General features: G+C 43.2%; 1 protein-coding gene across 3 annotated transcripts in view; it reads left to right on the forward strand.

Moving 5' to 3' along the window:
• The window catches only part of TMTC4 (transmembrane O-mannosyltransferase targeting cadherins 4), a 62,049-nt gene that overhangs the window by 11,491 nt on the left and 22,790 nt on the right, over positions 1–27,768 (forward strand). For 2 of the 3 annotated variants that reach the window (XM_070408644.1, XM_070408645.1), the window contains exons 5-11: positions 3,952–4,039; positions 15,522–15,619; positions 19,940–20,032; positions 20,262–20,426; positions 21,225–21,427; positions 22,749–22,920; positions 23,017–23,148. In XM_070408644.1, the coding sequence (XP_070264745.1) occupies positions 3,952–4,039; positions 15,522–15,619; positions 19,940–20,032; positions 20,262–20,426; positions 21,225–21,427; positions 22,749–22,920; positions 23,017–23,148 (951 nt within the window). The remainder of the gene's footprint in view (positions 1–3,951; positions 4,040–15,521; positions 15,620–19,939; positions 20,033–20,261; positions 20,427–21,224; positions 21,428–22,748; positions 22,921–23,016; positions 23,149–27,768) is intronic. The other variant, XM_070408646.1, reaches the window with a different exon arrangement.

Consider the following 27,768-nt stretch of genomic DNA (forward strand, 5'->3'; position numbering starts at 1 on the left):
CCTAGGCCAGTGATGGCAAACCTTTGACACGCCAACTCATTTTTTGGTTGATTTTTCTTTGTTAAATGGCATTTAAATATATAAAATAAATATCAAAAACATAAGTCTTTGTTTTACTATGGTTGCAAATATCAAAAAATTTCTATATGTGACACGGCACCAGAGTTAAGTTAGGGTTTTTCAAAATGCTGACACGCCGAGCTCAAAAGGTTCGCCATCACTGGCCTAGTCCCTTGTCTCTTTGGAGACCAGGAAGCAGTCCCTGAGGACACAGGGCAATTGTAAGTTTTCGTTTTCTTCAGCGCATTGATGAAGATGTCAAGTTGCCTGAATTTGGGTATCAGAGAGGGATGCTCAGGCCTCCTTTTTTTTTTTTTTTTTTTTTAAATATATTTTATTGATTTTTTACAGAGAGGAAGGGAGAGAGATAGAGAGTTAGAAACATCGATCAGCTGCCTCTTGCACATCTCCCACTGGGGATGTGCCCGCAACCCAGGTACATGCCCTTGACCGGAATCGAACCTGGGACCTTTCAGTCTGCAGGCCGACGCTCTATCCACTGAGCCAAACCGGTTTCGGCTGCTCAGGCCTCCTTAATCTGCCTGTTCAATAAACACAGAGCTTAATGCTGAAAGCGCTGGGTGGGGAAACATTCTCCCTGTCACCTTCTCCTAATTCCTCCCTGTGGCCCCTGTGCACATTGTTCCTAGTGGGAATAAAAGTGAGCCACCTTAAGGATTCGGGGGAGGGTGTGGGGCAGGAGGAGGTTGGCAGTGATTCCTCTAGAGAACCGTAGGAGAGGAAGAAATTTTATTCTAAGTTCTTTCAGCTGGTCTAATAATTAAATCAACATGAGACAGATTAATAAGAGAAAATAACCAAATTTAATTACTTAAGTATGTACGGGAGCCCCACATCCATGAGAAAGTCAGAGATCCCACATACATGAAGGTTCAGATACAGAAAAGGGAAAATGAGGTATGTAAGGCATCCTGTGCCAAGGAATGATGTGAGATGCCTTGGGGGGTGGTGGGGCGGGATTTGCAGGATGATAAGAGCAGATGTTCAGTAATTAGAAGTTTGCCCTGCCCTATAGGTAGTTCATGAAAAGTTATTTCTGATAATAAGTCATTAAGGGCAAGGCCCCCAATTTAGATTTCTGGATAGTTAAGGGAAGAGCAAAAATTTCTCCTGAGCCCATAGGGTCTCAACTGCCTTCAGCTCAAAATAGCATGCCAAAATGGTGCATTGTGGGGAAATTTGTTCTGAACCCCTTCAAAATCCTGATATGAATGTTTCAGGTTATTTGTTAGAAAAAAAATAGCCTTTGTAAAGAACTTTGCTTGAAAATATATTATGCAAAAATCAGAAAGGAAGAATAAAGTCTCTTTGTACTCATGCCCATTTCCCAGTTAGATGTGGTGTCTGCTTGGATAGCCTTTTACAATCTTGTCTATGAAATCTCTTTAATATGTGAAAAATTTATTGTAAGGACTAAATACTCTTTTTACTTTAAAACAATTGCCATAGTGTTTTAAACCCCATTTTTCTTTACGTCAGACAATGTAATGTATATTGCTTAAAACTTGGTAGTGTCTTCACCAGCTAGCCAAAGGAAGACTATTTGTTTTAAAAATAAGTGATGATGTTTAAAGTTCACATTAGTGAACCCTGCATCAAAAGTTCAAGATCAGAATGTATAACTGCCCTTAGCATTTCATATCTGATCAGTGTAGCGGGAAACTCCTACTAAAAGGTTAGTCTTTAACTGCCCCTAGGTAACAAGTGGTTGGCTGTTTTGGCCCCTATTCTTGTATTTATCCAAACCACTTCCTTCCCCTTCACTCATTTCCAGGAACCTTTTTTCTCTGAACCCTCTCCCCAGTCCCTCCATGATCTGAGGACCCCCTTGGATAAGCTTCTCTGGGTTGACTTTGCTTGTTTTATTCTCCCTAAGGAATTAGGGTTCCGGGCCATCCTCAGGCTCTGTAGATAGCCACAGCTGGAAGATGCCCTCTTTCTCTCCCATCTCTCTCCTGGCGGCAGGCCCACGGGGCCAGCTGCTCCATCCCTCACTCACCAAGGTGCTCTGGAGCTCCTACCTGCTTCACCCTCAGCTGCTGTGTCCTGTTTTCATTCCTTTCTGCCCCTCACATTTATAGAAGCACAATTTGGGATTCATGTGGGAAACTAACAGTGAGCCAGCACCTACTGTGTGCTCTGCTCGGTTTCATTGCACTCCCGATTTACTGTATCCCTCACTGAGTGAGTTACAGGCCAGACTATTCAAGAACTCTCATTGCATATTTACTTCACTCGTGAAGTGATTGCACTGTTTAACCCTCCGGCATGCTGGCATAGTCATTCAGACCTGTTGAGCCTTTGTCCTTAGTTCCCTCTTGGATGTGGGTGGCATTCACAGGTTGGAGTCATCGACCCTTTCAGTCTTCTCAGAGACGGCAGGACACCTCGGGCTGCCACGTGCACCTGCATCAGGAGTTCAAGATCAGAATGTGTGATTGCCCTCAGCTTTCACATCTAACTCATGTGGTAGGAAACTCCCAAAAGGCTTTCTTTATAGCTATTGCTTATACACACTCGTGGTTCATCTATATAATAAAAGGCTAATATGCAAATCGACCGAAGGCAGAACGACCAGTCGCTATGACGTGCACTGACCAACAGGGGGCAGATGCTCTATGCAGGAGCTGTCCCCTGGTGGTCAGTGTGCTCCCACAGGGTGAGTGCCACTCAGTCAGAAGCCCTGAGCCAGGTTCATGGCTGGCAAGTGCAGCGGCAGTGGCGGGAGCCTCTCCCACCTCCACGGCAGTCGGACATCCCCCGAGGGCTCCTGGACTGCGAGAGGGCACAGGCCAGGCTGAGGGACGCACACGCGCGCACACACACACACACACACACACACACCTCCCCCAGTGCACGAATTTCATGCACCGGGCCTCTGGTATGTTAATATAGTAATTTCATGTTCATTGTATGTTATCTTATTTCCATTTATAGAATAGTCTTTATTCTGTATCTCATATATCACATATGCCCTTTAAGAAAAGGTGAACTTACCAGTCATTAAAGTGATACCTAAAGTATCACTTGGATATATGTCACATCCAGGTGCTAGTTAGTAAAGAATGCCACATAAACCACCTAATACTCATGGGTGGAATTCTGCGTCTTTCATTTGCCACGAAACATTTGGAGAACACTATTTGGAGTAATTAGCCTGGAAGAAATGAAACTCGAATTGCATATGGCTTCATTGTCACTAATATAAAGAAGGGAAGGACAGTCATCAGGTGTAGAAAATGGGGGAGGAATGGTAGAAATGTTACTCTGCTTTTGTCTTGTCGATAGCTTTTGAAGCATTCTTTCCAGATTAACCCACTTCGTCGGTTTGGGTCTGAAGGGAGGAAAAGGTAGCAGAGGCAGCTTTGAGTCATTATTCCTGTCTTTTTTATCTGCCTGATGACTTTTAACCCTAATTTCCCACATTCCCTTCATGTTTCGAATCAAGTTTTCTTTTTAAATATCATTCCCTTTCAGCTGATAGCATTTTCCACTTGACAGTCCACTTTGGAGACATCAGAAACACAGGTCTCTGCTGCTCTTGGGGACAGGGTGCTAAGTAACAGGGCTTCTGCTGCGTACAGTACGTGCATCGCTGACTGTCCAGCCCACACAGTAGCCATCAGTGGGTTCTAAGCAATCCGACTTTCTCTTAGAAACAGTTAAGTCCTAGACCAAAAGCATACGAAAACTGATTCTAAGATAAGACCACAGGCTGTTGCAGGTACGCAGATTATTTTAATAGAGATGGCAGAGTCTGATAAGGTTTTTTTTCTATTTCTAAGGAATTTGTTTGTATTTCCTAAGTTTAGGATTTGTTAAAAATATTTTTTTTTAATGTAAATTTCTTTTTCTTCCCCTTCTTTTAAGGTTGCTGGTGTTGTGGGCCGTGCAGACCTCCTGGGTGCCCTGTTTTTTCTGTTATCCTTCCTGGGCTACTGTAGAGCGTTTAGAGAAAGTAAGCGTGATGTTTGTCTTCTTAATTTTCAGATGGGAAATTATGTGCGTATATAAGGTCGTCACTTTGAGGGAATGTGGGGAAAAGGTGTGTGCCCGCTGTAGGTGTCTTGTTTCACTCCATTGCTTTTTTAATAACGCAGAGTTTGTGCATCAGTAGTCACACAGGAGCAGCCTGCTGTGCGGCGAGACCAAGAGCTTCTGCCCTAGGCACTGAAGCAGTTGTGATTGATTTTTGTGATTTTATTTCCAGCAAAATTGTAGGAGAAAAAAAGCTTTTGGTTCTTTTTTATTAAAACCTCATGGAGGGGAAAAAAAACAGAAAAATGCTGAAATGGATAGCTATGCACCTGGAGTGTGAGGTTCTTGTTTTTTATTGGAGCATTATTAATACTTACAGAGTCTGTTGACTTTTCTCAAAGACAACTCTAAAGTTTCAGGAAGTACCATTTTATCAATTTTAACTTATCTTCCTTTAAAGTAACTGCTTCCTATTCTGAGTAGATTTCAAAGACATCAGGAGTGCTTTTTGAAGAAAGTATTAAATGTTGATAGTTTTAACATATGTGGGGCACATTTATTTAGGAGGTATAATAAAACCTCTCTTTAATTCTAAAGATTGTTCTTATGAAATAATGGGAAAATTATCAGGAGACTAAAAATTCTATCAAGTGAACTGATAAATTTATTAGTCTCCTTTAATGGAATATTCTCACAGAAGGTGGAAAACTAAAGACATTGTATATTGTTTTCCTGGGTCCTTTTGCTAATCTTTTCTCTGTTCCAATTCATATGCATACATTTTCTCATATATGTGTCTGTTTTTAATTCATATGTAAATTATAAAATTATATCTGAGAGCCATCCAGACAAAAGAGATTTTTTTTACTACCATTTTTTCTTGTTTTTTGAGGTAGGCCTGTAGAGCTATAAACTTCCCTCTCAGGACTGCTTTCATTGTGTCCCATAGGTTTTGGATTGTTGTGTTTTGAGAGATTTTTTAAAATAAAACCTTTGGAAACTAATACCAAAGGTAAAAGTGCTTAATGTGTGATGGATTTTCAATCAATACTTTGATTCATGAAACATTAGTTAAGCATATTTCAGTATTAATGGGACTACCTTAATTATTAGCAGCAATATAACCTTTATTTTTATTTTTTTAAATATATTTTATTGATTTTTTTACAGAGAGGAGGTGAGAGAGATAGAGAGTTAGAAACATCGATGAGAGAGAAACATCGATCAGCTGCCTCCTGCACACTCCCTACTGGGGATGCGCCCAGAACCAAGGTACATGCCCTTGACCGGAATCGAACCTGGGACCCTTCAGTCTGCAGGCCAACGCTCTATCCACTGAGCCAAACCGGTTAGGCATAACCTTTATTTTTTTTTTAGTCCAGGAGCATTCTTTGAACATTTATGACATTTTTACTTTAAAATTGGAAAGGGATTTTATAAAGAGATTGTTACAGGCCTTTCATGTTAAGGATGCAGATGTTTTTGAGAAAGCTAGCCTGGAAATATTTAGTGTTTGCACACCGGTAACAGCGGTAGATGTGGCTTTAGCGGAAGCCCTTTTAGGAATATGAATAGGTTTTCATTTGGTTGAAGTGACTTAGAACAGTTAGAAGGCAGATGGATGGGTAAGGAAGCCTTTGAAGAAGCCTTCCTGACGGCCTCGCGTCTACAGGAAGGCCTGACCTCCCCGGGCTTTGGTGCTCTGTTCACTGGAACCCCCTTTAGGAAAAGGAAAGAGTGGATTAAAATGGAGCCTTTGGACCCACCTCCAGACTGGTGTGTTCCTTGCAGTCAGCGACAGCTTGTTTAGTCTTTGGAAGATAGAAAGCTGTAGGAGGTTGCCCCTCTTCGAGCATCCGGGCCTCGGGGTCTTGACCCTGAAAGTTATTTTTGGCCACGGACTTTTGTTTCCTTTCTGTCCTCTGACTGTGGCCTCTTGCCCACGCAGGCTTTGAGTTAAACTATATCAGAATGATTTCTTCTTGGAAGCTTAAAGTGGGCTGGAACCCCCACCCCTCCAGCTGCACTCTCCATCGTCGTGAGGTGGTTTTCGCTGCCACTTTCAGTTCCCACGCATTGTTTTCACGGGCGGTGCTGGAATGATTCAAATCTGCCTCCCAAGCTTGTTGCGGGTCTGAGGTGCAGGACAACAGGGACTCTTAAGAGAGGGACTTATACTCAGTTACCTGCTTAGTTGGAGGAAGTCCTGTGTCCTACCCACAAGGCAGTTCTCTGTGCCCTCCCCAAGAAGGTTCGGTGTCCTGAGCCCTACCCGCTGTAATCTCAGGATCCACCAGACCAGGTGCCCAGCCCTGTCCCTTGCTCTACTCAGCCGGCACCATTGGAACAGCCCCTTCACTCTGCCAGGCACTGCCCTGTCCTCGCCTATCCACAACTCCCAAATCCTGCTTTGTCTCAGTGCTGATGAATTTGGGTGCAGCCTTTCATAGTCTCTGTTGACACAGGCACTATGTGTTCAGCCTCTCTTCTGTGTGTCAGATTCTCCGTACTCCTTCTTAAACATGCTAAAATAGAAACTACTTCTGCCCTGGCCAGTGTTGCTCAGTGGTTAGAGCGTTGGCCTGCACACCAGAGGGTCTCGGGTTCCATTTCCAGTCAAGGGCATGTACCTGGGTTGCAGGTTCCATCCCTGGCCCTGGTGTTCGGGAGGCAACCAATCAATTTTCTCTCTCTCTCTCGCCCCCTTCCCCCGCCTTTCCATTCTCCAAAACTCAATGGGGAAAAATACCCGCAGGTGAGGATTTAAAAAAAACACACAGCTTTTTTGTTTATAGAGAATAACTTTCTGGAATAATTCCCCCCCCCCATGGAGTAATTTTTAAACATCATATTAATGTCCAACTTCACAAATATGATGGCCGAGTCTTGTTTAAGAGGAACAAAGTTTTCACAAACTAATAATAACTTTACAGAGGAGAAGCAGTGAGAGCTCTGTGCAAAAATAATTCTGGTTAAGGAATTCATGTGAGACACTTCTGATTCTGTTCTAAAATGGCATACAGGATTATCAGGGTTGGTCATTCATTCTTTCACCAATAATTAATCAAACACGAAGGGCATCCTTTGTAGCAGGCCCTGTGTCAGGGACACAAAAACTAAAAGGACACATCCATGCCCTTGAAGGACTTAGAGCCTGGTACAGTTTGACTAAAATAAAGCTTCCATTATTCACATTGCTCAAGGAACAGAATATTCTGGTTTTCCATACTACCCTGTCAACGTTTTCCTCCCTGTAGCCTCCTCACAGCAGGTACTCCATAAGTATCCCCTTCTCTTCATGGTGTGTTTATGCAGAATTGATGACTGTGCCCTCTGTACTCCTAATTTCTTTGTTTGCCCTGGAATGTACAGTTTATTATTTTATTGAGATATAATTGACATATAACATTGTATTAGTTTTAGGTGTACATCATAATGCTTTGATATATGTATGTATTACAGAATGATCACCATAATAAGTCTAGTTGACATCCATCACCCCACATAGCTATACCTTTTTTTTTTTTCTTATAAGAACTTTTAAGATTTACTCTCTTAGCAACTTTCAGATATACAATACAGTATTAACTGCTGTCACCATGGTATACATTACACCCCAGGACTTACTTATTTTATAACTGGCTGTTTGTACCTTTTCACCACCTTCATCCACCCCATCCCCCACCCCACCTCTGGCAACTACTACTCTGTTCTCTCTCTGAGTTTGGTGTGTGTGTGGTTTTTTTTAGACCCCCTCATAAAAGTGAGGTCATACAGTATTTGTTTTTCTCTGTCTGACTTATTTCAGTCAGCATAATGCCTTCAAGGTCTGTTGTGTCGCAAATGACAAGATTTCCTTTTTTATGGATAAATAATATTCCATTTGGCATATGTGCCACATTTTCTTTATGCGTGGGTCTGTCAGTGGGACACAGGTTATTTCCATATCTCGGCTATTGTAAATAATGCTGCGGTGAACATGGTGCATGTGTCGACTCGAGATAGTGATTTTGTTTCCTTTGGGTAAATACCATGAAGTAGAATTGCTGGATCATATGGTAATTCGTTTTATATTACTAATTTTTTTCATCTACTCTTAAATTTCTTTGAGTCAGACAGAGGAGAGTCCTTGATACTGATGGACATTGGGTGTGTATATTTCCATTTGGACTTTGAGATGTCGCAAACAGTAGTCACACATTTTTATTTTGCCCCCTCGAGTCAGTGTGGGCTGTAAAAGACCCGGGGGGGAGGGGGGGTGGGTAAACACGCCATGGCAATGAGGAGTCTTTGGGCCAGTTGCTCGTGTTGTCCACATGTTTGCAAGTGTTCCACTGGGACTCAAAGCTCTTCTGGTGGAAGTTCAGCCCAGCGTTTATTGAATACAAATACTAATGCTATTTATTATTTAAACTTATGTTTAAAGTGACCTGGTCTTTGTTCTTCTTGGATCTGAACATAAATTCAAAGAAAGGCCTAATGTTAGTTGCATATAAATTTGAAGTTCAAGAAAGGTTTTTGCAGAGAAACAGAGTTAATATTTTTTATAAGGAAACAAAATATTGAGTACTCTGAAATTAATGATGGAACTAGTTCAAAAGCTCTTTCAGAGGATATATATTTTTTTGATAACCTCATTAGCTTTCTTTATAGATGCGATGCTTGTATTGTAAACCTCAGGACAACTTTTAACTGCCTGAGTTTATTAACAAGCCATTCTGTACTAACCTCCAGAATCCTGGGGTTTTTATAAAATGAAAAAAATCTACACACATAACATTTGTCTGACCTTTTGTGGGTGTGTGCTTAACTTGAGTATCTCTAAGCAAGATCTTTTGAAACAGAATCCTTTTTCAAAAAAAAAAAAAGAAGTTTCCTTATAAAGGAAGCATACATTTTCTCATAAAAAGGAAAAACACTAAGTCAAATGAAGTCGATGATGCACTAGTTATTATTTCTGAATGCCCAAAACAAAAAGTATTTTTCTTATGATATGACATCTTTTCAGTATTTCTCTCTCTCTTAATACCTCATACTTGGGATTGTGAGCATAATCTCTCTGCACGATAAACTTGCTAGAATGACCAAAACAATTTTTCAGAATTGATACCTTAAAATACTTATTTCATGGAAGTGAGAACTATGAAGAGAAATTTAATTAGTCTGACTTATAGTGGGGAGGAGAGAATCTTAGTGGGGGGCAATGAATTTGCTACATAACTAGAACAGCCATTTTAAATTCTGATCCATTGTAAAAGACCAGATCTTAAATCTCAGTTGTTTTAAATTCTTAAACTTTATTTGCTATATTGCTCTCCTTATCATAGTTCAGGCAGCTGAAATAGAATAACTCTTACTCTTGAGCTAACATTTCCTCATATTTTTGTTCTGATTTAAGACATCTCTTTTTCTTTGACTTAGAATCATGCTAACTTTAAAAAAAATAGGTCAATTGAGTAAGTCACACAGCGTAGGCCTCTTGTTTTTGGATTTGGGGTACTTGCCAACTGAATTGTGACAGCAGTATTCATGTGTGTTCTCTTTTCTCGGCCTTCGTGTTCCTTTGGTTTCTGCATGTCTCGATTTCCCCAGAATGGTCCTGTATTTTAGAACGGCAGTGCCCGACTTCTTTCATTCTCTGGGGGGAAGCACTGCTTAGTTGGCTCCAAGTTTTGGACAGAGAATCTGATGCTCATTGTGTCGCTCTGGCAAAGAGAGTCGGGGCCACCTGTCAGGGTGGCGTGGTTCCCACACGCAACACGACGTGCCAGTTTCAAGGCGGCGGAGATGCCAGGCATTGAGTGGTGAAGAGGATAGCTGGTATAATGCGGTGCTTTTTCTGAAAGATCTTCCCACTGGAAAATAGTGCCAAATCCGAGGCACGTGCTTCATTAAATGAATCACATCTGTTGGCACTTGTGGGTGTTAGCACTGACAAGTATCTTTCCATTGGTGAGTGCATTATTGTATTTCCCCCCACCCCCACCCCAGCCCTTGCTCCCTGTACTCCATTAATCTTTGCCTCCATTTACCTAAGTGATTGAATTATCTTAGATGGTAGAGACATATACAGAAACAAGGAAAATGTTTTCTAGGCCTGTCTCTATTAAATTCTGGATCATAAACTGTTGATGTTTCCTATGCTGCATGATTATCTTAGAGCAAGTTGTCTTCTTAAGTGATAGGAGATGTCTCATGGTGTAAAAAGAGCTTGCAGGTTTTTTTTTCTCTTCTCCTGGGAACTCAAAAGGTAGCAGACTGAATGGAAGTGAGATGGAGAATGCTGTAGAGCAATGCACCAGTTAGAATTCCCTATTTGGGGGAGATTTATTTTAATAAAAATATACATAAATGCAACTACTGGAGACCACACCTGCCTCTCAGGATTTATTCTTACTGTTTTTACAGTTATTTCCAAATTTAAAATTAAAATAGTCCATTTCTCTTATGCCTTTTTAATATCCCTTATATAATTTTTTAAAATTGATTTTTTTAAAAAGAATCACACAGTGAAGAATTTTCCATTGTGAGGCATTTCAAAGACTAAATTAAAAGTGCAAAGACTTGACTTTGGGCTATATTTGTTTACATTAAACAAATTGTTAACTTTTTGGTATTAAACTACCAAAAAGTTAAATTGCTTAACAAATATGATAATTAAATAAGAATTCTGGTAGACATGGAAATAAGTAAAAGTACTGATGGAACAGATATTTATTGAGTGCCAACCATACACAAGGTAGCCTACCACTATCTGTTTCAATTGTCTTATTAAAATGCTCAAGTTTGGAAATAAGTTTGGTTTGCATTAGTCACTAAATAAGAACATAGTCACAAAAACAGTCCAAATTCATCAAGATAATGCTGTATATTGGCAGTTAGTCACCTTGTATATTAGCATTTGTCACTTTGACAAATAGAGACTCAAACAAAATCTTAATTTGGGAAAATCCATGGGTAAAACTATACCACAGCAGGTTGTATTGCCAGAAGTCCATTAGGATGGGTGGTCCCCAAACTCAGGACCGGCTTCCCAGTAGATCGTTTAATCTCTATGTGTCCTTTCTTGTTCACCGCCTGTACTGGAACCACTTGCCATGGGTTATCATGCACATACCTGCCACACACCCGTAAAGAAACCCTTTTGATTGACATAAAATAGTTGATAAATATTACTTAAGTTTCCAGTTCAGATTCTGGAAAAACTGAAATGCATGTGAATGCTTAGTCTTATGACTCCTGATAAAATATCAAATGGCTAATCGGGGGGGAAAGAGTTGGATTCAGATAGGCAAAATCATTTCACATTTCCTGTTTTCAAAGGCAGACTTGGAATACAGACATAGCCCTGTGTCAGTCATTTCATCTCTGAGCTGGATCTTTGATCACATGATGTAGACAGTGCTGTGCAGTAGAAATGCATGAGCCATACATGTAATTTAAAAGTTTGTGCTGGCCACATTATAAAAAGAAATAGGTGAGATGAATTTTAACAATACATTTTATTTAGCCCAATGACTGATTTCAACATGTAACCAGTGTAAAAGTTTTAAGAAATATTTTACAGTCTTTTTTATACTGAACTCTTCAGTATCAGGTGAGTGTTTTGCTGTTAAAACATGTCAGTAGTAACTGGGTGAATTTCAGGCTCTCGTTAACGCTAATGCCCATGTTTCTGGGCAGTGGTGGTCTAAGTGGTTTTCTGAATGTGAAGTCATCACTTGCTTTATAACTAAACCCTGAAATTCTGTCTTTGATCTGATATTGTCACTATTGAGATGTGACCTTGATATTTAATAATCACTGAAATTGAAGAAACATCCAGAAAGAGACAGTTGTTTGCATATTTTCACTCTAAGAAAGAATATGCTAACAGCCAACAGTTTAAAAGACAAAATGGGCTGTTACCATACAAAGTTAATACCCACCCATCTCGAAGGTACTGAAGGGAAGGCCAGGTGGCCCCCTGCTGGCCTCAACTATACTAGTCAAATAACATTGTTTTGTATTATATCTATTCTGCCATCACTGCAAAAGAGGTTATTGCAAAACCTCAGAGAAGCACTACTCCAACTTTTACTACATTGTGGTTCTGTGATTTGTGGGCTTATTGCCCCTTTTGGTAGATAGTGGACAGTTATTTCATTCGCTGACCACTTGTTGCCTTTTCAGGGGCAGGCAAGCTTTAGCTAGATCAGGATCACCTGGAGGCCTGGTTAAAGGGCCAATTGCTGGGCTCCACCCTCCAGTTTCTGATTCTGCAGATCTGGGTGGGGCCTGAGAGTCTGTTTCCAACAGGATCCAAGGGCAGGTCCGTGGGCCACACATTGAGAGTAGCACTGGTTTAGGACAGAGATCTCATTTCTTTTCCTCTGTCCCCGGGACATTTGTCAAAATCTGAGATGTTTTTGCTTGTCACAACTGAAGGCTGAGAATGTTACTGGCATCTAATGGAGAGAAGCTAGGGGTCCTAATAAACATCCTGCAATGCACAGAGCAGCCCGCACAAGGAATTAACCAGCCCAAGTAGTAGTGCTGAAGTTGGGAGATCCCTGTCTTGGGGAAAATGAAGAAAATCAAGTATTTGTAACAAACTGTGAAGAATGTAGGGATAGGCTGTGATAGGGGCAGTGTGGGATGCTGTAGCTGATGTAGGGTGTCAATTAGGGGCACAGAGGTAGGTAAGACAGATGCTGCTCTCAGGGGCACCAGACATGCACACAGTAGGCCCATTTGCTTTTTAACTGTGGAGTAAAACTGGTGAATTGAGAAAGGACGCTACCTGGTGGGCATGGATGGAGTTTCGCGGCTTCAGTGATATTTAACAGCTGTATAAAATGGCTTGGGTTTTGCCAGGGGCATTGTAGTCAAGGAGAACTGATCATGGGGGACCCCGAAAAGCTAGAGAGGTTTTATGTGGCCAGGTCACAAAGCCTTAAATGCCATTACTCTCCGGAGGGTCACCTTCATCCAGTAGGCAGTAGGATAAAGGTTCATTGTGTTTTATGAGACAATGGAATCCAAGTTGATGAGGCGCTGCTGCTAGTCAGTTGGCCTGTGGAGAGCCTTAAAAGTGCCTCAACTATAGAAGTCAAATAACATTGTTTTGTATTATATTTATTCTGCCTCTTTGTACATTAAACCAGGAAATTTTATATACAGAGATTCTGAAGAAAACATGGGAAGTTCAGAAAATACTAGCTAGCCCATGCATCCTTTCTGCTTGATTCCCAAATGTCTCCTGCTACTGGAGCCTGTTTGTGAATGAGAACATTTCCCAATGAGTCGCCTGGGCCCCCGGTAGCCTGCCAACGCCAGAGTGCGTGTCAGTCACACGAGAGTTAATCCTGCTCACAGTTCGCACAGCTGGGTGGAGACCCTCCTGGTCTTGACACGAGAATGTGTGCGGCTGGGAGGGCCTCCCACTCCAGAGCCCATGGCTGTTCCTGGATAGGAAGCCTGGGTATCCTTTAGGACTTCCATCCTGGGGCTTTGCTGATTGGGTCTTAAACATTCACAGGACTTTTTATATCACTTCACTCAGGATCTACATCATGGCACACACCCATGCCAAATACACTTGGGTTGGTTTTAGTATCTTCTCTCTCCTTCCTCCTTCCCTCTCTCCCCACACACTTACTTGTTGGTTTCCCGATCAAGCAGTTTAATGAGAACCAAAGTGTATCTTTTCACTGCCTGATGAGCTGGGCACATTTTTCTGACCAGGCGACTGAGCAGCTACGGCCTGAACCACTGCCTCACGGCCCCCTGGAATTCCGCCTCCCTGGAACCTGAGGCAGGTTTGCTGATTCGTGTGCAGCAAACGATTATTGAATGCTTTTTGTGGCCCCACACTATACCAAGTGTTTTGTGTGTTTTTTTGAGATGTATGGTTTTTAATGCATGCACACAGTTAAGAAAATTTTAAAGATAGAAAAGCTTATACTATGAAAAGTAAGACTTCCTCCCCTACCCAAATTTTCCTACTTAAAATTGTTCAGAAACCAATATAGTTGCTTCTTGTGTGTTTTCCAGAGATGTGTTTTGCATTTGCAAGCATACTTATGTAATTTTTAACATAGATGTCCAGATATTTCTATCTAAAATTTCCCTCTCAGATGAGGAATATATCGTGAATGTTGCCCCCATTTTATAGGCGATGTCACTGAGACGGTGAGTATAGTAACTTGCTCAGGGTCACATAGTAGATGCAGAGCTGGAATTTAGACCAGGAGCTCTGGTTTTAAGCAAAACTAACCCAAGATTCATGGACACACGGGCAGGCTAATGATCTCGTCCTCCACGCAGGTTTATTTGCCCCACCTCAAAGCTGTGTCTTCTTAGATCAGTGGTTCTCAACCTTGGCTGCACATTAGAATCACCTGGGAATCTTTTTAAAATCCTGATTTCTGGGCCTCATCCTCCGGAAATTCTGTTTCTTTGTGACTAATGTTGTGTCCCCACCCCATAACAAAGAAACAGAATTTCTGGGGGATGAGGCCCAGAAATCAGGATTTTAAAAAGATTCCCAGGTGATTCTAATGTGCAACCAAGGTTGAGAACCACTGTCTTAGATGCTTGTTCACCATCTGTCTGGATGAGGAGGCGAGGGCCTCAGCACGGAAGAATAGAGATGAACACCACCCCACCTTTTTCCTCTCCTCTCCTCCCAAGCAGTTCAGCTCTGGCCCCCAGATTGCAGATACCACCCACCAAACAGTGTCTAGCCAGGCCCACCCTCCTCAGAAGGCAATTTAGGGACCAGGGGTGATTACTCAAGCTCAGCCCCACTCAAGCTTCCTACTGCGGCCTTCGCATTTCTGGTGATGTTTTGTCTTCCTAGTGATGCTTGAGTTCCCATGCAGGATGGCAGCCCTTATCTGCCCTGGTGCCAGGTGGGTGCCAGCCCTCAGTCAGTGGTCCTGCATCGTCAGGGGTCTGAGCCAGTCCACACCCCCTGATGCTCAGAGCCCAGCCTTCTATCGCAGTAGCAGAGACTCTCAGCTGCTCAGGCATTCCCATCACTCCTGCCATGGTGACAGCAGCTGTAACTGCTGAGCCCTTATGCAACCAGGTGCAGTGCTTACGCTCTCAGTGGGAGTTCTCAACATAACTTGTCAGAATGGCCTATTAGGTGATCAGCAGGTTGGGGAGAAGGAACTTACCCCTTGGGGACTGTGAGATGAGAGTCTTTGTGGCCAGGACTTTGTTACAATGCCTCCCAAAGGCTCTGGGCGCCTGCCAGGGTTCACCTTGAGAGGGGACGTGTGTACATTTAGAGGGTGTCGCCTCATCAGGAATTCAGGGGTTTAACACAACTTCAGGGAAATGCTGTCAGAGACCAAACTCTGGTTTTAAATTGTGGCAACATGAGGTGCATGCTTCAAATTTTTGTTCCTAGCGCTGATAAAACCGAGCTGGGTTGTATGACTTTTATGTTTGTCGTTTCTCTTAATTGGCAGGTAACAAGGAAGGGACCCATTCTACATTCTGGGTGTTGCTGAGCATCCTTCTGGGCGCTGTGGCCATGCTGTGCAAAGAGCAGGGGATCACTGTGCTGGTAAGACCTGCTCTGAACACACCCTTCCCCCTCCTGTAGAGACAGAGCGAGCCGGCCCTGCCTGTGTGACCTCCTCTATTGCACCCCATTGCCAGCCTGCAGTTGTAGACATTTCTGGACCGATTACTTGTGCTCTCACAGTCCTGGTGTTGCATCAGGGAATGAGCTGTCTCAGCTGACAATGATTAGCGACTGGTGGGAATGGAGAGTGGGAGGTTCTTAAAGAGTGGCCATTGGTCCTCTTGGAGAGGTCCCGTAGAAAAAGGTGAAAGAACGGTTTGGGTTTTCTTGGGTGCTCTCATATTTGGACAGTCCTAAATGCAACAGTGGGCTGACCCCATTAATGCTTCTGGTCCTGGTTAAAGAAGTACTGAGTGTAGGTCATGTTATATTTGGCTTCCATTGGAAATGTGAAAGGGCCTTTGAGGAGGAGAAGCACGTACCTCCGATGGCTAATCTGAATTGAAGCCCCTGGAAGGGAGAGGCATTGAAATCCACTTTCCTTTTTCCTCTATTCTAGCCAGTGTTCTGCCCCACATTATTAGAGGGAATTAGAGAGAATCTGATTTCTAGATAGAAATCAGAGATGTGAGCAGAGGCAGAGAAATGGAAAACAAAGGTGAGGGGTGTGAATGGCCCAGGTAGGAATACCTTGGGGAAGAAAAGGCAGTCAGAGCTATTTGGGGTTTGACACAAGTCAGGCAAAGATCAGTGGTTTTATTGGACTTGGTTCATAATGTTAAGGTTAGCTATCTACTGTACAAGATGGTGTAGAAGGAATTACTGTGCCAGCATCCTTGGATTTCAGGAGTTACTTTTTAAAAGTAACAATTTGGTCTAAGCCAGTGTTTCTCAACTTTGCTATTATTGACATTTAGGGCTGGATCTTTTTCTTTCCTTTGTTTAAAAGTCTTTTTATTATTAATATATGTATATGTGTGTGTGTGTATGTGTGTGTGTGTGTGTGTGTGTGTGTATGTTTGATATCTATAATAATAAAAGCGTAATATGCTAATTAGACCAGACAGCCCAACGACAAACCGGGGCTGCGAGGGCCCAGCCTCTTGCACGAATTTCATGCATTGGGCCTCTAGTGTGTGTGTGCGCGCGCGCGTGTGTGTGTGTGTGTGTGTGTGTATGTGTGTGAGTTTGATTTCAGAAAAGAAGGGAAAGGGAGAGAGTGATAGAAATATCAATGATGAGAAATAATCATTGATCGGCTGCCTCCTGCACACCCCCTGTTGGGGATCGAGCCTGCAACCAGGGCATGTGCCCTGAGCGGGAATCAAACCTAGACTCCTGGTTCATAGGTTGATGCTCAACCACTGAGCCACGCTGGCCTGGCATGGGCTGGATCTATTATTTTGTTAATCCTCACCCAAGGATATTTTCCCATCAGTTTTTAGAGAGAGTGGTAGGGGCAGGGAGAGACAGAGAGAGAGAAACCTTGATGTGAGAGATACATCGATTATTTGCCTCCCACAGGCACCCCAACCAGGGCCGGGGAATCGAGCCTGCAACCAAGGTACATACTCTTAACCAGAATCAAGCCCATGACCCTTCAGTCTGCGGGCTGACACTCTATCCAGTGACCCAAACCAGCGAGGGCTAGATCTTTTGTCTTATGGAGGGCTGTCCTGTGCTCTGTAGGATGTTTAGCAGCATCCTTGGCCTCCATGCACTCCAGTAGGACCCGTTCAGTTGTAACAACAGAAAGTGTCTCCGACATAGTCACGCGTCCCCGAGGGGCAAGTCATCCTCTTGAGAACCACCGCTCTGAACCCGTGCTCCTCAGGGTGTGGTTTGAGGCCCAGTAGCATAAGCATCCCCTGGGACTTACTGGAAATTTAGGTTTCAGACCCCACACCAGGACTGCTGCATCCCAATCTCCACTTAACAAGGACCCACGGGGACTCCCATTACAGTTTGAATTTATGTGAAAAAGGATATGGTGAAATTTAGCTGTTCTCAAAAATTTGATAAGAATGTGGACATTTTGAGGATGTGGACGTTTTGATGATACATTTAAGTGGGAAGGAGAAGGGAGGGCCAAACGTGTGTTCGGCTCGGTGCCCCTGACGGCAAGGCCCCGTCACCCGTGGTGACTGTCCTACAGCTCACAGGCAGAAGCACAAACGGTGTGAAAAGACAGTGACGGCAGCAGCTCAACAGGGAGCCCTGCCTCCTAGAAAATAGTTCACGCCCCGGCAGAAATGGCCTCCTGTGACCCACTAAATCGTGTGTCGCTTGGGTGAATGAAATCAGGATTCTTGAAATGATTAATCCAGCACTGGCCCGTGTATTGGATAATGAATGGCTCCCAGCATTTCTGGGAGAGGGTTAAGTAGGAATGTCATCCTTGCTCTGAAAACCACGAATCACCACTGGCTTCTGATGATTTATGATCTTTGCCACGAAGCCCCATATTAAAAAGACGCAAGTCATTTAGGGGCAGTGTGATCCAAATACGCCGTGTGTATTCTGACCACTGTATCCAGATTGGGCAGAGTTCTGCTAGATCAGTGGTTCTCAACCTTGGCTGCACATTAGAATCACCTGGGAATCTTTTTAAAATCCTGATTTCTGGGCCTCATCCTCTGGAAATTCTGTTTCTTTGTTATGGGGCCGGGGGGGGGGGGGGGGGGGGCGCCACGACATTAGTAACAAAGCAACAGAATTTCTGGAGGATGAGGCCCAGAAATCAGGATTTTAAAAAGATTCCCAGGTGATTCTAATGTGCAGCCAAGGTTGAGAACCACTGTGCTAGATGATGTTTCCTGCAGCAGTGACAACGGTGGGAAGACCATTGCAACGCAGACAATAGAATCCAAGGCTCATCTGGCCTTCAGCCTGTAACGAACTACAGGTGTAATAGCTGCAGATGCAGCCCTCACCTGCTAGAACAGGGGTCCTCAAACTTTTTAAACAGGGGGCCAGTTCACTGTCCCTCAGACTGTTGGAGGGCCGGACTATAGTTTAAAAAAACAACAACTATGAACAAATTCCTATGCACACTGCACATATCTTATTTTGAAGTAAAAAAACAAAATGGGAACAAATACAATATTTGTATTTGCATGTGGCCTGCGGGCCGTAGTTGGAGGACCCCTGTGCTAGAAAGAAATTGTCATGGTGGTATTGGAAGCTGTTAGCATAGGTAGAGCTACAGTATCTCACTCTCAAAACCCAGTGGCATCACAGAATCGGCATTTTTATCACTCACCTGGCCGTTGTGGCCAGGGCTTCTCGTGACAGAGGTACTGTCCTCTGTACAGTGGCCCAGGCTGGCGGAGCCTCTGCCGTCTTCAGTGAGTATCCTCATCGTCTCCGTCACAGCCAGTGGGAAGGGGAAACCGAGTGGTGGAGGGTGTCCAGGTTTATAACCAAACCTCCAAGATGGGGCGCTGTCACTTCTGCCCACATTCCATAGGCTGACACTCAGTCCCATGACTGCATGTAGCTGCAGGGGAGGCTGAGAAATGCAGCCTGGCTGTGTGCTGGGCAGGAACAGAAAGCTGCACCTGACCCATGTGACTCAGCTGGTTGGAGCGTGCATCATCCTGTGCACCAAAAGGTTGCCAATTCGATTCCTGGTCAGGGCACATACCCAGGTTGCGAGTTCAATCCCCAGTCGGGATGTGTATGGGAGGCAACTGATCTATCTATCTATCTCTTTCTCCTTGCCCCCCACTTCCCCTCTCTCTAAAATCAGTAAAATATATCCTTGGGTGAGGATTACAAAAAAGAAAAGGAGTATAGCAAGCTGGTGGATAATTAGGAGTCTGAAGCTGAGGGATCTCCAACGGCCCATCAGAGACCCTTGTACTTGTTCTGCTCCTGCTTCTGCTGCACTTGCCAAAGTCAGTCAGCACCTGGGGTTCCTGAGGTGTCTTTACTTATGTGGCTGGGTTTCTGAGGCTGATGGCTGCCTTTGTCGTTTTAGGCATAATAACTGCCACATAACCACTCTGTTATATCAATTAAGGGACCCTCTTAGTGTAAAGAAAAAAAGGGGGGGAAGGAACAACCTTTGAGGAGGTCCAAATTTCTAGTTATCCCAAATCTTACAGTATTCTAACATGCTGACTATGAAATTATGACTAACAGGAATTTACTAGCTAATAAACTTGATATAATATATTACCATGAGCTAATTTCATAGGAACAATGGTGGTTTTTCCAAGAGCTGAGGAAGTCTGCCATAATTACCTAATCCACTATATTCCTTACCTAGATTTACCAATATAATCGTGCAGTATAATTGCTACCTAATCAGAGTTAGGTGCCCACATCATTGATTGCCTTGTTTTGCCTCCTTAGGGTTTGAATGCAGTCTTTGACATCTTGGTGATAGGCAAATTAAATGTTCTGGAAATTGTCCAGAAGGTACTACACAAGGACAAGTCATTAGAGGTGAGTATGTGCTTTTTGTGTCCAACCCTGACATGGAAAATGTCAAGTACCAGCTGATTTAAAATGCCATTTTCAAAGTTCTTCCTGTGAGTCTGAATTCTAAAATAGCCAGCCTTTTAAAGCACAGTGTCAGCACAGTTCAGGTAGAATTGCTGCACAATTGTACCTGGCTGGGCCACACTTCTGTTTGAAAATCTGTGACATCGGGGGCTTTGCGGTGTCTTTGCAGTACATTGGCGTGCTCAGAAATGGGGGTCTCCTCTTCAGAATGACCCTCCTGGCCGTGGGGGGAGCCGGGGTGCTCTACGTGCGCTGGAAAATCATGGGCACCGGCCCGCCACCCTTCACCGAGGTGGACAACCCTGCGTCCTTTGCCGACAGCGTGGTGGTCAGGGTGAGTTCTGAGTGTGTCCACCCAGTTCCCCGGTCCTTTACCCCTCCTCCGCCTCTCACCCCCAGCACACCCACAAAGTCCGTAATAAATGGAACCCGTCCGTGTTTGTTTGCCGTCACGAAGGACATTCCAGGTTGAAACCAGGCTTTGATCAGGGGACTGAGGAGGTGGAAGCCCCCTGTATTTCCACTCTAATCAAAATTGAGTGGTTCCTTCTAACGTCAGGTTTCTCACCAGCCTCGTTAGTGTCTCCGAATTCCCAGACTTTTGTTATAAAGGAAATTGGCATGGCGGGGTTAAGATGAAATACAGCAATATCAGTGGTATCTTTAAAAGTCTAATGGTGTCAAGACTCTCTTTATTGCAAAGGTTGGCTTTATCTGAAGGCAAGGGTGTCAGTGCTTTCACAGAGCAGTGCATTTCATAGAGACCGAAATCAAGAGAAACAGCATAGAATCCTGTGCTTACGGCACATAGGTGACCCCTGGGCCTCAGATTTCCTGGGTCACAGACTTCGGGCCTCACTACGTAAATGGGGGGACATAGACTGATCAGAAATGGAAGAACTGTAGAGCAGAGTCTGGCGGCTACGCTGCATTTTTCTCTCAAAATCTCAATGCATTTAATACATTGCAAATTAGTGCCCCTCACCCAGGGTCGAAAGTGGCAGCATTTTATTTTCTACAACTGCTCTCCTGGAAGAGAAGCCTGTGGATGCCTCAGAAGTGAAGTTAGGGAACATAGGTATATTTTCAAGTTTAGTATTAAGTAAATGTTTGTTTTCCTTTTGACTGACAGGCCATAAACTATAATTACTACTATTCCTTGAATGCCTGGCTGCTGCTGTGCCCCTGGTGGCTGTGTTTTGATTGGTCAATGGGCTGCATCCCCCTCATTAAGTCCGCCGGGGACTGGAGGGTAATTGCACTGGCAGCACTCTGGTTCTGCCTAATTGGCCTGATATGCCAAGCCCTGTGCTCTGCAGACAGTCACAGGAGAAGGTAAGAGACAGCGCCGAGTTTTAACTTCCACCCTGGGTTAAGTCAAAAGCATTTTGCTAAATCCATCACTGTTCATTTTAACGATTTTGTGGAAGTCGTGTCTGAGGACATTTATTTCCAACGCATATTTATGACGAGGAGGAGTTCACCCATTCCGAATCCAGCGCTGGCTTCAACTGGTGGGGAGTGAACTTGGAGGAGGGGGTATGGATGACTGCCTTATCTCCCCCTCCCCCTGAAGTACGTAGCATTTTGAGATCCTTTTCTCGGTAGGTGGTAAAGAGTAATTTATGGTCAGAACAGAGAGTGTAATTGATGTGTGCTGTGCCGGTTATTTCACAGTTCTTCAGAAAACCCTGGTGGATGCCCTAGTGATTCTTTCTGTTGTTGTTTGGTACAAAATAAACTGCTGCCCCAAAGAGACTATTCTTTTCTCACAAAAAAAAAAAAAAGGGTGGGGAGGGGAAGCTTATTGAGAATAAAATTGGAGGAATAACAAATGTGTTTCGTGAGAAGGAAAACTATTTAAAATGATTTCCTTTACATATAAGTATGTATGGATTTAGATTAGTAATTTCTCAAAATAAATTAAGGTTCAAGTTTACCTGTGTTTTAAATTGGTTCGTAATTCTAAAGGTCGACAAACTTTCGCCCCAGTTCACTTGTACATGTGCAATTAGATTTTATTTTTAACATACTGTAGGCACAGGGTCCAGGAAGGAGCCAGCAAATTTGACCCCGTTTCCCAATTCATCCTCTTGTATCATATGGGACATTAGAAATGATAGCCTAGGCCCAGCCTTCTTCTACTTGACTGAAATTTGTGGGGTTGTAACCCCCAAAATGATATTAGTTTATTTCAGATTTTATAAAGTCTGAACTAATTAATTAGTATTATACCTGTTAAGTTTGTAGGGGGATTTTTTTCCCTATGTAAACTACATTAGACTAATTGGGGCCAATATCCACTGGCCCCAATTAGTCTAATGTAGTTTATATAGGAACTACATGGTTTGAGATGTGTTAGGAGTAGATGAATGAATAAGGCCTCACAAATAGAGTCATTCTAACCTCATTGTTATGAATCGTGTGACTTGTAAGTTTTATCCTTGTGCTTGATGCTAAGTGCCTCTGTAAGATTTTTACTTCTTTTAATGTTGCCAGGCTAAACCCTCTCTACTGATGACAGCGTTTTGCTGCTGAGAATACCTTTTCTCAATGGATGGCATGAAAAAAAAGCCTTCGCTATTATTTTAATGTTGAGTAGCACATTTTCTTGTGATAGCTACAAATAGCCATCTCCGTTCCTCTCACTTTCCAGGATCCTCACGCTGGGCCTGGCATTCCTGGTTATCCCGTTTCTCCCCGCAAGTAACCTGTTCTTCCGCGTGGGCTTCGTGGTGGCCGAGAGAGTCCTCTACCTGCCCAGTGCTGGGTACTGCATGCTGCTGACGCTCGGGTGCGGAGCTCTCGGTAAACATACCCAGAGAAAGGTACTTACTGGCCAGGAGGGTGCCTTTCGTAACCAGATGGTTGGATGGTGGGACGGACTTTCCTCATGACATTTACCATGTCTCTCTATTCTTAAGAAACTAATCGCTGCTCTCGTACTGGGAATTCTATTCATAAACACGCTGAGGTGCATAATTCGCAGCGGCGAGTGGCGGAGTGAAGAACAGCTCTTTAGAAGTGCCCTGTCTGTGTGCCCTCTCAATGCTAAGGTGTGTTGGCTGCCCTGTGTCTTTAGAAAGACATTACTAGGAAATGTTTTCAGTTCAACAGCTGAATAAGAAGAATGTTTGCCTTCATATAGAATCTAGCGTAATTCTGGGTTTCTCTTTCTTTCTTTTTTTTTTTTTGTTCTTTTGATAAAATGTATTAAAATTCCCCTGAGCCAAAATAATTCAAAAGAAGTTATTAAAACCAAGCAATGTCTGCCCTGGCTAGTATGACTTGGTTGGGCTTCATCCCATGCACTGAAAGGTTGCTGGTTTGATTCCCAGTCAGGGCACATGCCTAGGAGTCTTGCGGGTTCCATCTCCAGTAGGGGGGATGCATGACACAGTTGATAGATGTCTTGATTTCATATCGATGTTCTTTTTTTCCTCTCTCTCCCTTTTCCCTTCCTCTCGCTCTAAAAATAAATCAATAAAAATATATTAAAAAAGACAATGTCAGTGAAGCAAGGGATTACTTAAAGGAAGTTTTACTCATCTTCCAGTTGGTCCCATCTCCCTTTGAAGTGGTGGCAGGGGAGCTAACACCACACATCCAGTCTGCGCTGTAGGAGGCCCACAGTTGAAACATGCAGAGCACAGTTTTCAAAATGCATGCCCTGGCCATAGCATCCACCACCCTCCAAGCCATCATTTGAAGATGATAGTACCTACAAACGGACAGTAATTTGATTCAGGGAGTTTAAATTGTGCTGTGTGGTATGCACTAGTACACATTTGCGTCACCTGCTCGTGACTCCTTCCTTGCAGGTTGGGGAAAATAAATGTGTAGACTTTAAAATTGGCAGTGTTTTTGTAGAAGCCGTCTGGAAGGAATTTTTTCACTTGGATTCTTCATGAATCCAAGCTCTTCGCTTCACCGGCTCTGCCTTCTTGAATGAAATTTTGAACTTTCAGTTCCCTTAGAAAAGGGGGCCGATAATGCCTGTCTCCTGGGTTTGTGGCAAGGCCTTCCTGGAACCTGGCATCTGACGTGGCCTCACAGGGTAGTGAGAACCTAGCAGGTGCTCAAGAAATGCTGGCTTTCTTAGGTTCGGCTTAGTTTTGGTCGTCACATTCACTAACAGGAAGGGAATGTTACTGCTCAAAGTGGGATGCCAAGGGGTTAGGTTAGAAGGATTTCTGTTCATGGAGATCATTATTATTACTAAATAAGGGTTCATTCTGCCTTGAGTCATCATAATTGGATGCTCCAAATGAATCCTCAGGAGATAGAAACAGAGCTCTGAGCGGTGATTTCAAGTAAAATTATATGAACAAATCTAATGAAAAGTTGACATCGTGACCTCGAAGCGAAGAATAGTATAAAAGATACTGACTCCTTGTTTGTCTTAATCTTGGATTTAAAAAACCTTGTTCATGTTTTATAGTTAAGAGACTTAGGTAAAAAAGTGAATTACTTCAAACTTAGCGTTAATTTGATTTGTTGGCCTCCCCATTACTAAAAACAAATTGCCCTGTGATTTAATTTTGTGCATGTTAATAGATTTGCTTTATTTTTACTTTGGCATTTGAATAGCAGAAATTATGCCTTCTATTTATACACTAGTAGTTCTTCCCTATAAGGAACTCAAATCTCTTTGTAGTGGCTCTATCATTAATCTCCATTATATTCCCTCTAAGGTTTTTAGAGAGAGGATATTATTATTATTATTATTATTATTATTATTATTACAAATGGTGGAAAGTGAGGTATAGGAAAAGGAAACTGGTGTTATCTAGCTTAATGATCTGGGTGGCTAGATGGAGACCTGATATGATACAGTGCCCACGTTACTCTAGTAAGTGGGAGAGGGGAGAGGTGGGACATGTGTGATTTGGAGCCTATCTGTGTGTCCTAGTGACATGACTTCTTATGTTGTAGGCCAGAAAACACAGGGTGTGCACGCATGGGCACACACACAGTTATTATATGTCTTCTTCAAAATGGACCCGGTGGTGATAGTCCTTTCTAAGAACTTTTTTTAGTGATGCCATTCAGTCCGAGCAAAAGAGAGATTATATTTTACTTGTCACTATAAGTTGAAATGTTATAAAATTGTCTTTACTTTGTTTAGAAAAAAAAAAAAGCTAGGTTGATTTCAGGGCAGAGATCACATTAGGAAGACCCTGGTTTCATTCAACTCCATTACAGGAGATACAGTTTTTGCACTGGTATCCACTTTATGTTCATTGAATATTAAGTCAGCAGTTGACACCTGGCTCTAGATTAGACCCAGATTTACAAACAGGCTCATCTTTCTCAAAAGATTGCAATACGTAGGCAGGTAGTACCAGTGCCTGGTCTGCATTTGAATGATCCACAGTGCCTTGCATATGGTACGCACTCAATATTAGTGACTGAATTGAGCCAAATGGAAATTAAATTCCTTGAGCTTACTATGGTGAAATGCCAAGTATCTAATTATGTTGACAGTCATTTTTAGTTTTTAAGGCTTGTGTGTCACTTTGTATCAACTCTGGGATACAATTCTAAACTCTCTTAATAATGAAAGGATCACAAACCACAATGAGGTATTTCCCCAAGGAGTGACCCAGGATAGATTATAGGACTTTTAGGTATTTAAAAGATCTTAAATTTAACATCAACCCTTGGCAGAATGTTTGACACGAACTGGTTCTGTTGCTGGTGTTAAAACTGCCTTCCGTTACTGTGCCCTTCACATCCTTTACATTAACGTGTCCTTGGGTTGCAGATGGCTTTATCTGCAGCTTCTGTGCTGGTTCATTGCCTCAGCGCAGGAATCACAAAGGCTGGAGGGAAAGCTCAAGACTAAATAGGATTTTTCAATCTCTTACCTTCCCTGGAAACAGAAATCACTCATTCTTTAGACACTCTTTTAAGTAAAAGGTGTCGGGGTTATTTTGTTTTATCTTTTTATAGTGTGTTATCTAGGTAGCTGTTTTCTGTTCCAGTACTTCCCTTCACATAACCCAGAGGCTGAGGCTGGCCTCTGGGCAAACCTGTGTGCCAGTTCTTCCTCCTGGACGGCTTGATTTGCAGAGCGCTGTCAGGTTTTTAAGTGGTGACACTGAAATAACTGCGGCCCAAAGGCCCAGAGCGCCCCTCGTCCTCCCTCATCTTCCCGCGTCTGGCCTTGCAGGTGTCTAGCAGAGGGTGTCTGGCAGAACACTGTTTATGCTGCAGAGGGCACTTGAACTCTTTGTTTGAGCTTTTTACTGAGAAAACAGAATCTCCCCGTAACAAAGGAAAGCAGCGGGAGCTCGGCGGAAGAGGCAGGAGTGTGCCTCAGCCCTCTTTGTATTCTGGGGACCACAGGCGCCTCCTTCCCAGGTTGGAGTCTCCGGATGTGGTTCTTTTGTGTGTGGGACCAGAGGTGGATCACATGTCTTGGCTGGGGTTGGGAGAGGCACACAATCAAACCATTTAGAGCATACTTTTCAACAACCGGCCATGGCATTAACTAGCCTCCAAGCTATGATTTGAAGATGATTTTACCTACGGATGGGCAGTAGTTCGGGCCAGGAAGTTTAAATTATGCAGCGTGCTGTGCAGTAGTGCATATTTCTATCACCCGTGGCATCCCTGCTTGTGATTTCTCTGGTTAGATGAGGTAAAAAGAGATGAATGGACTTTAATATTGACAGTTAAAAAACAAATCTCTGTTACATATGTGCTTAAAGACCGTGCACCGCTCCCCGCCCTTTCAGAAATAATCAGTAGTTATGAAAACATGCTCTAAGTGTAGGTTAAGGTTGCTGAGGCAGGACGTGCGCCTATTTTCAGAAGGGGTTTAGAAGTATTTGAATGTGAGCTACTTGAATGTGTTTAAACCATTATTGTATTTCATGGTATATCAGTCTGCCATAACAAAATACCACAGATTAAGTGGCTTAAACAACAGAAACTTATTTTTTCTCATTCTCTGGAAGTTGCAAGTCCAAGATCAAGGTATCAGCAGGTTGATTTCTCCTGAGGCCTCTCTCCTGGGCTTGCAGACAGCCACCTCCTGGCTGTGCCCTCCCAGGGCTTGTCCTCTGTGTGCACGCACCACTGGTGTCTCTCTGTGTGTCCAAGTTTTCCCTTGTAAGGACACCAGTCAGGTTGGGTTAGGCCCACCCGCAGAACCTCATTTTAACTCAGTGACTTTTTTAAAAGACCCAATCTCCAAATACAGTCACACGGGGTTTAGGGCTTCAACATAGGACTTTGGAGGGAGAAGTGGGACACAATTCAGCCCTTAACATACACAAATAAACATTATTTTACTTTAAGAAAAGTAATAGATGATATGAATGAGTGGGTCTAGAAGTGGCTCATCTTTATCGAGCACCCTAATAAATGTGTGTGATATAGTAAGAACAAACACAGGCTTTGGATCCTAGATTCAGATCCAGCCCAGAACCTCGACGCAGTCCCTCACCTCGGAAGGGAGGGTGATAGCAGCTGCCTGTCCGGGATGCTGTGAAGAGGAGAGACTATGTGTGTGCGATGCCAACCCCTGCCCCTGCCTCACGGCCTCCTTCAGCACCTGCCCCCTGCTGGTGTTTCTGTTACTGTTATTAGTCATACTTGGTACCCCTAATGGAACAAATTCCTTTAGATAGCATCATCTCCTCTGAGATTGCTGTTGGCCCTCAATG

The sequence above is a fragment of the Myotis yumanensis genome, unplaced genomic scaffold (assembly GCF_028538775.1).
Source record: "Myotis yumanensis isolate MYYU_CA2020_CCGP unplaced genomic scaffold, mMyoYum1.0.hap1 SCAF_3, whole genome shotgun sequence".
Lineage (NCBI taxonomy): Eukaryota > Metazoa > Chordata > Mammalia > Chiroptera > Vespertilionidae > Myotis > Myotis yumanensis.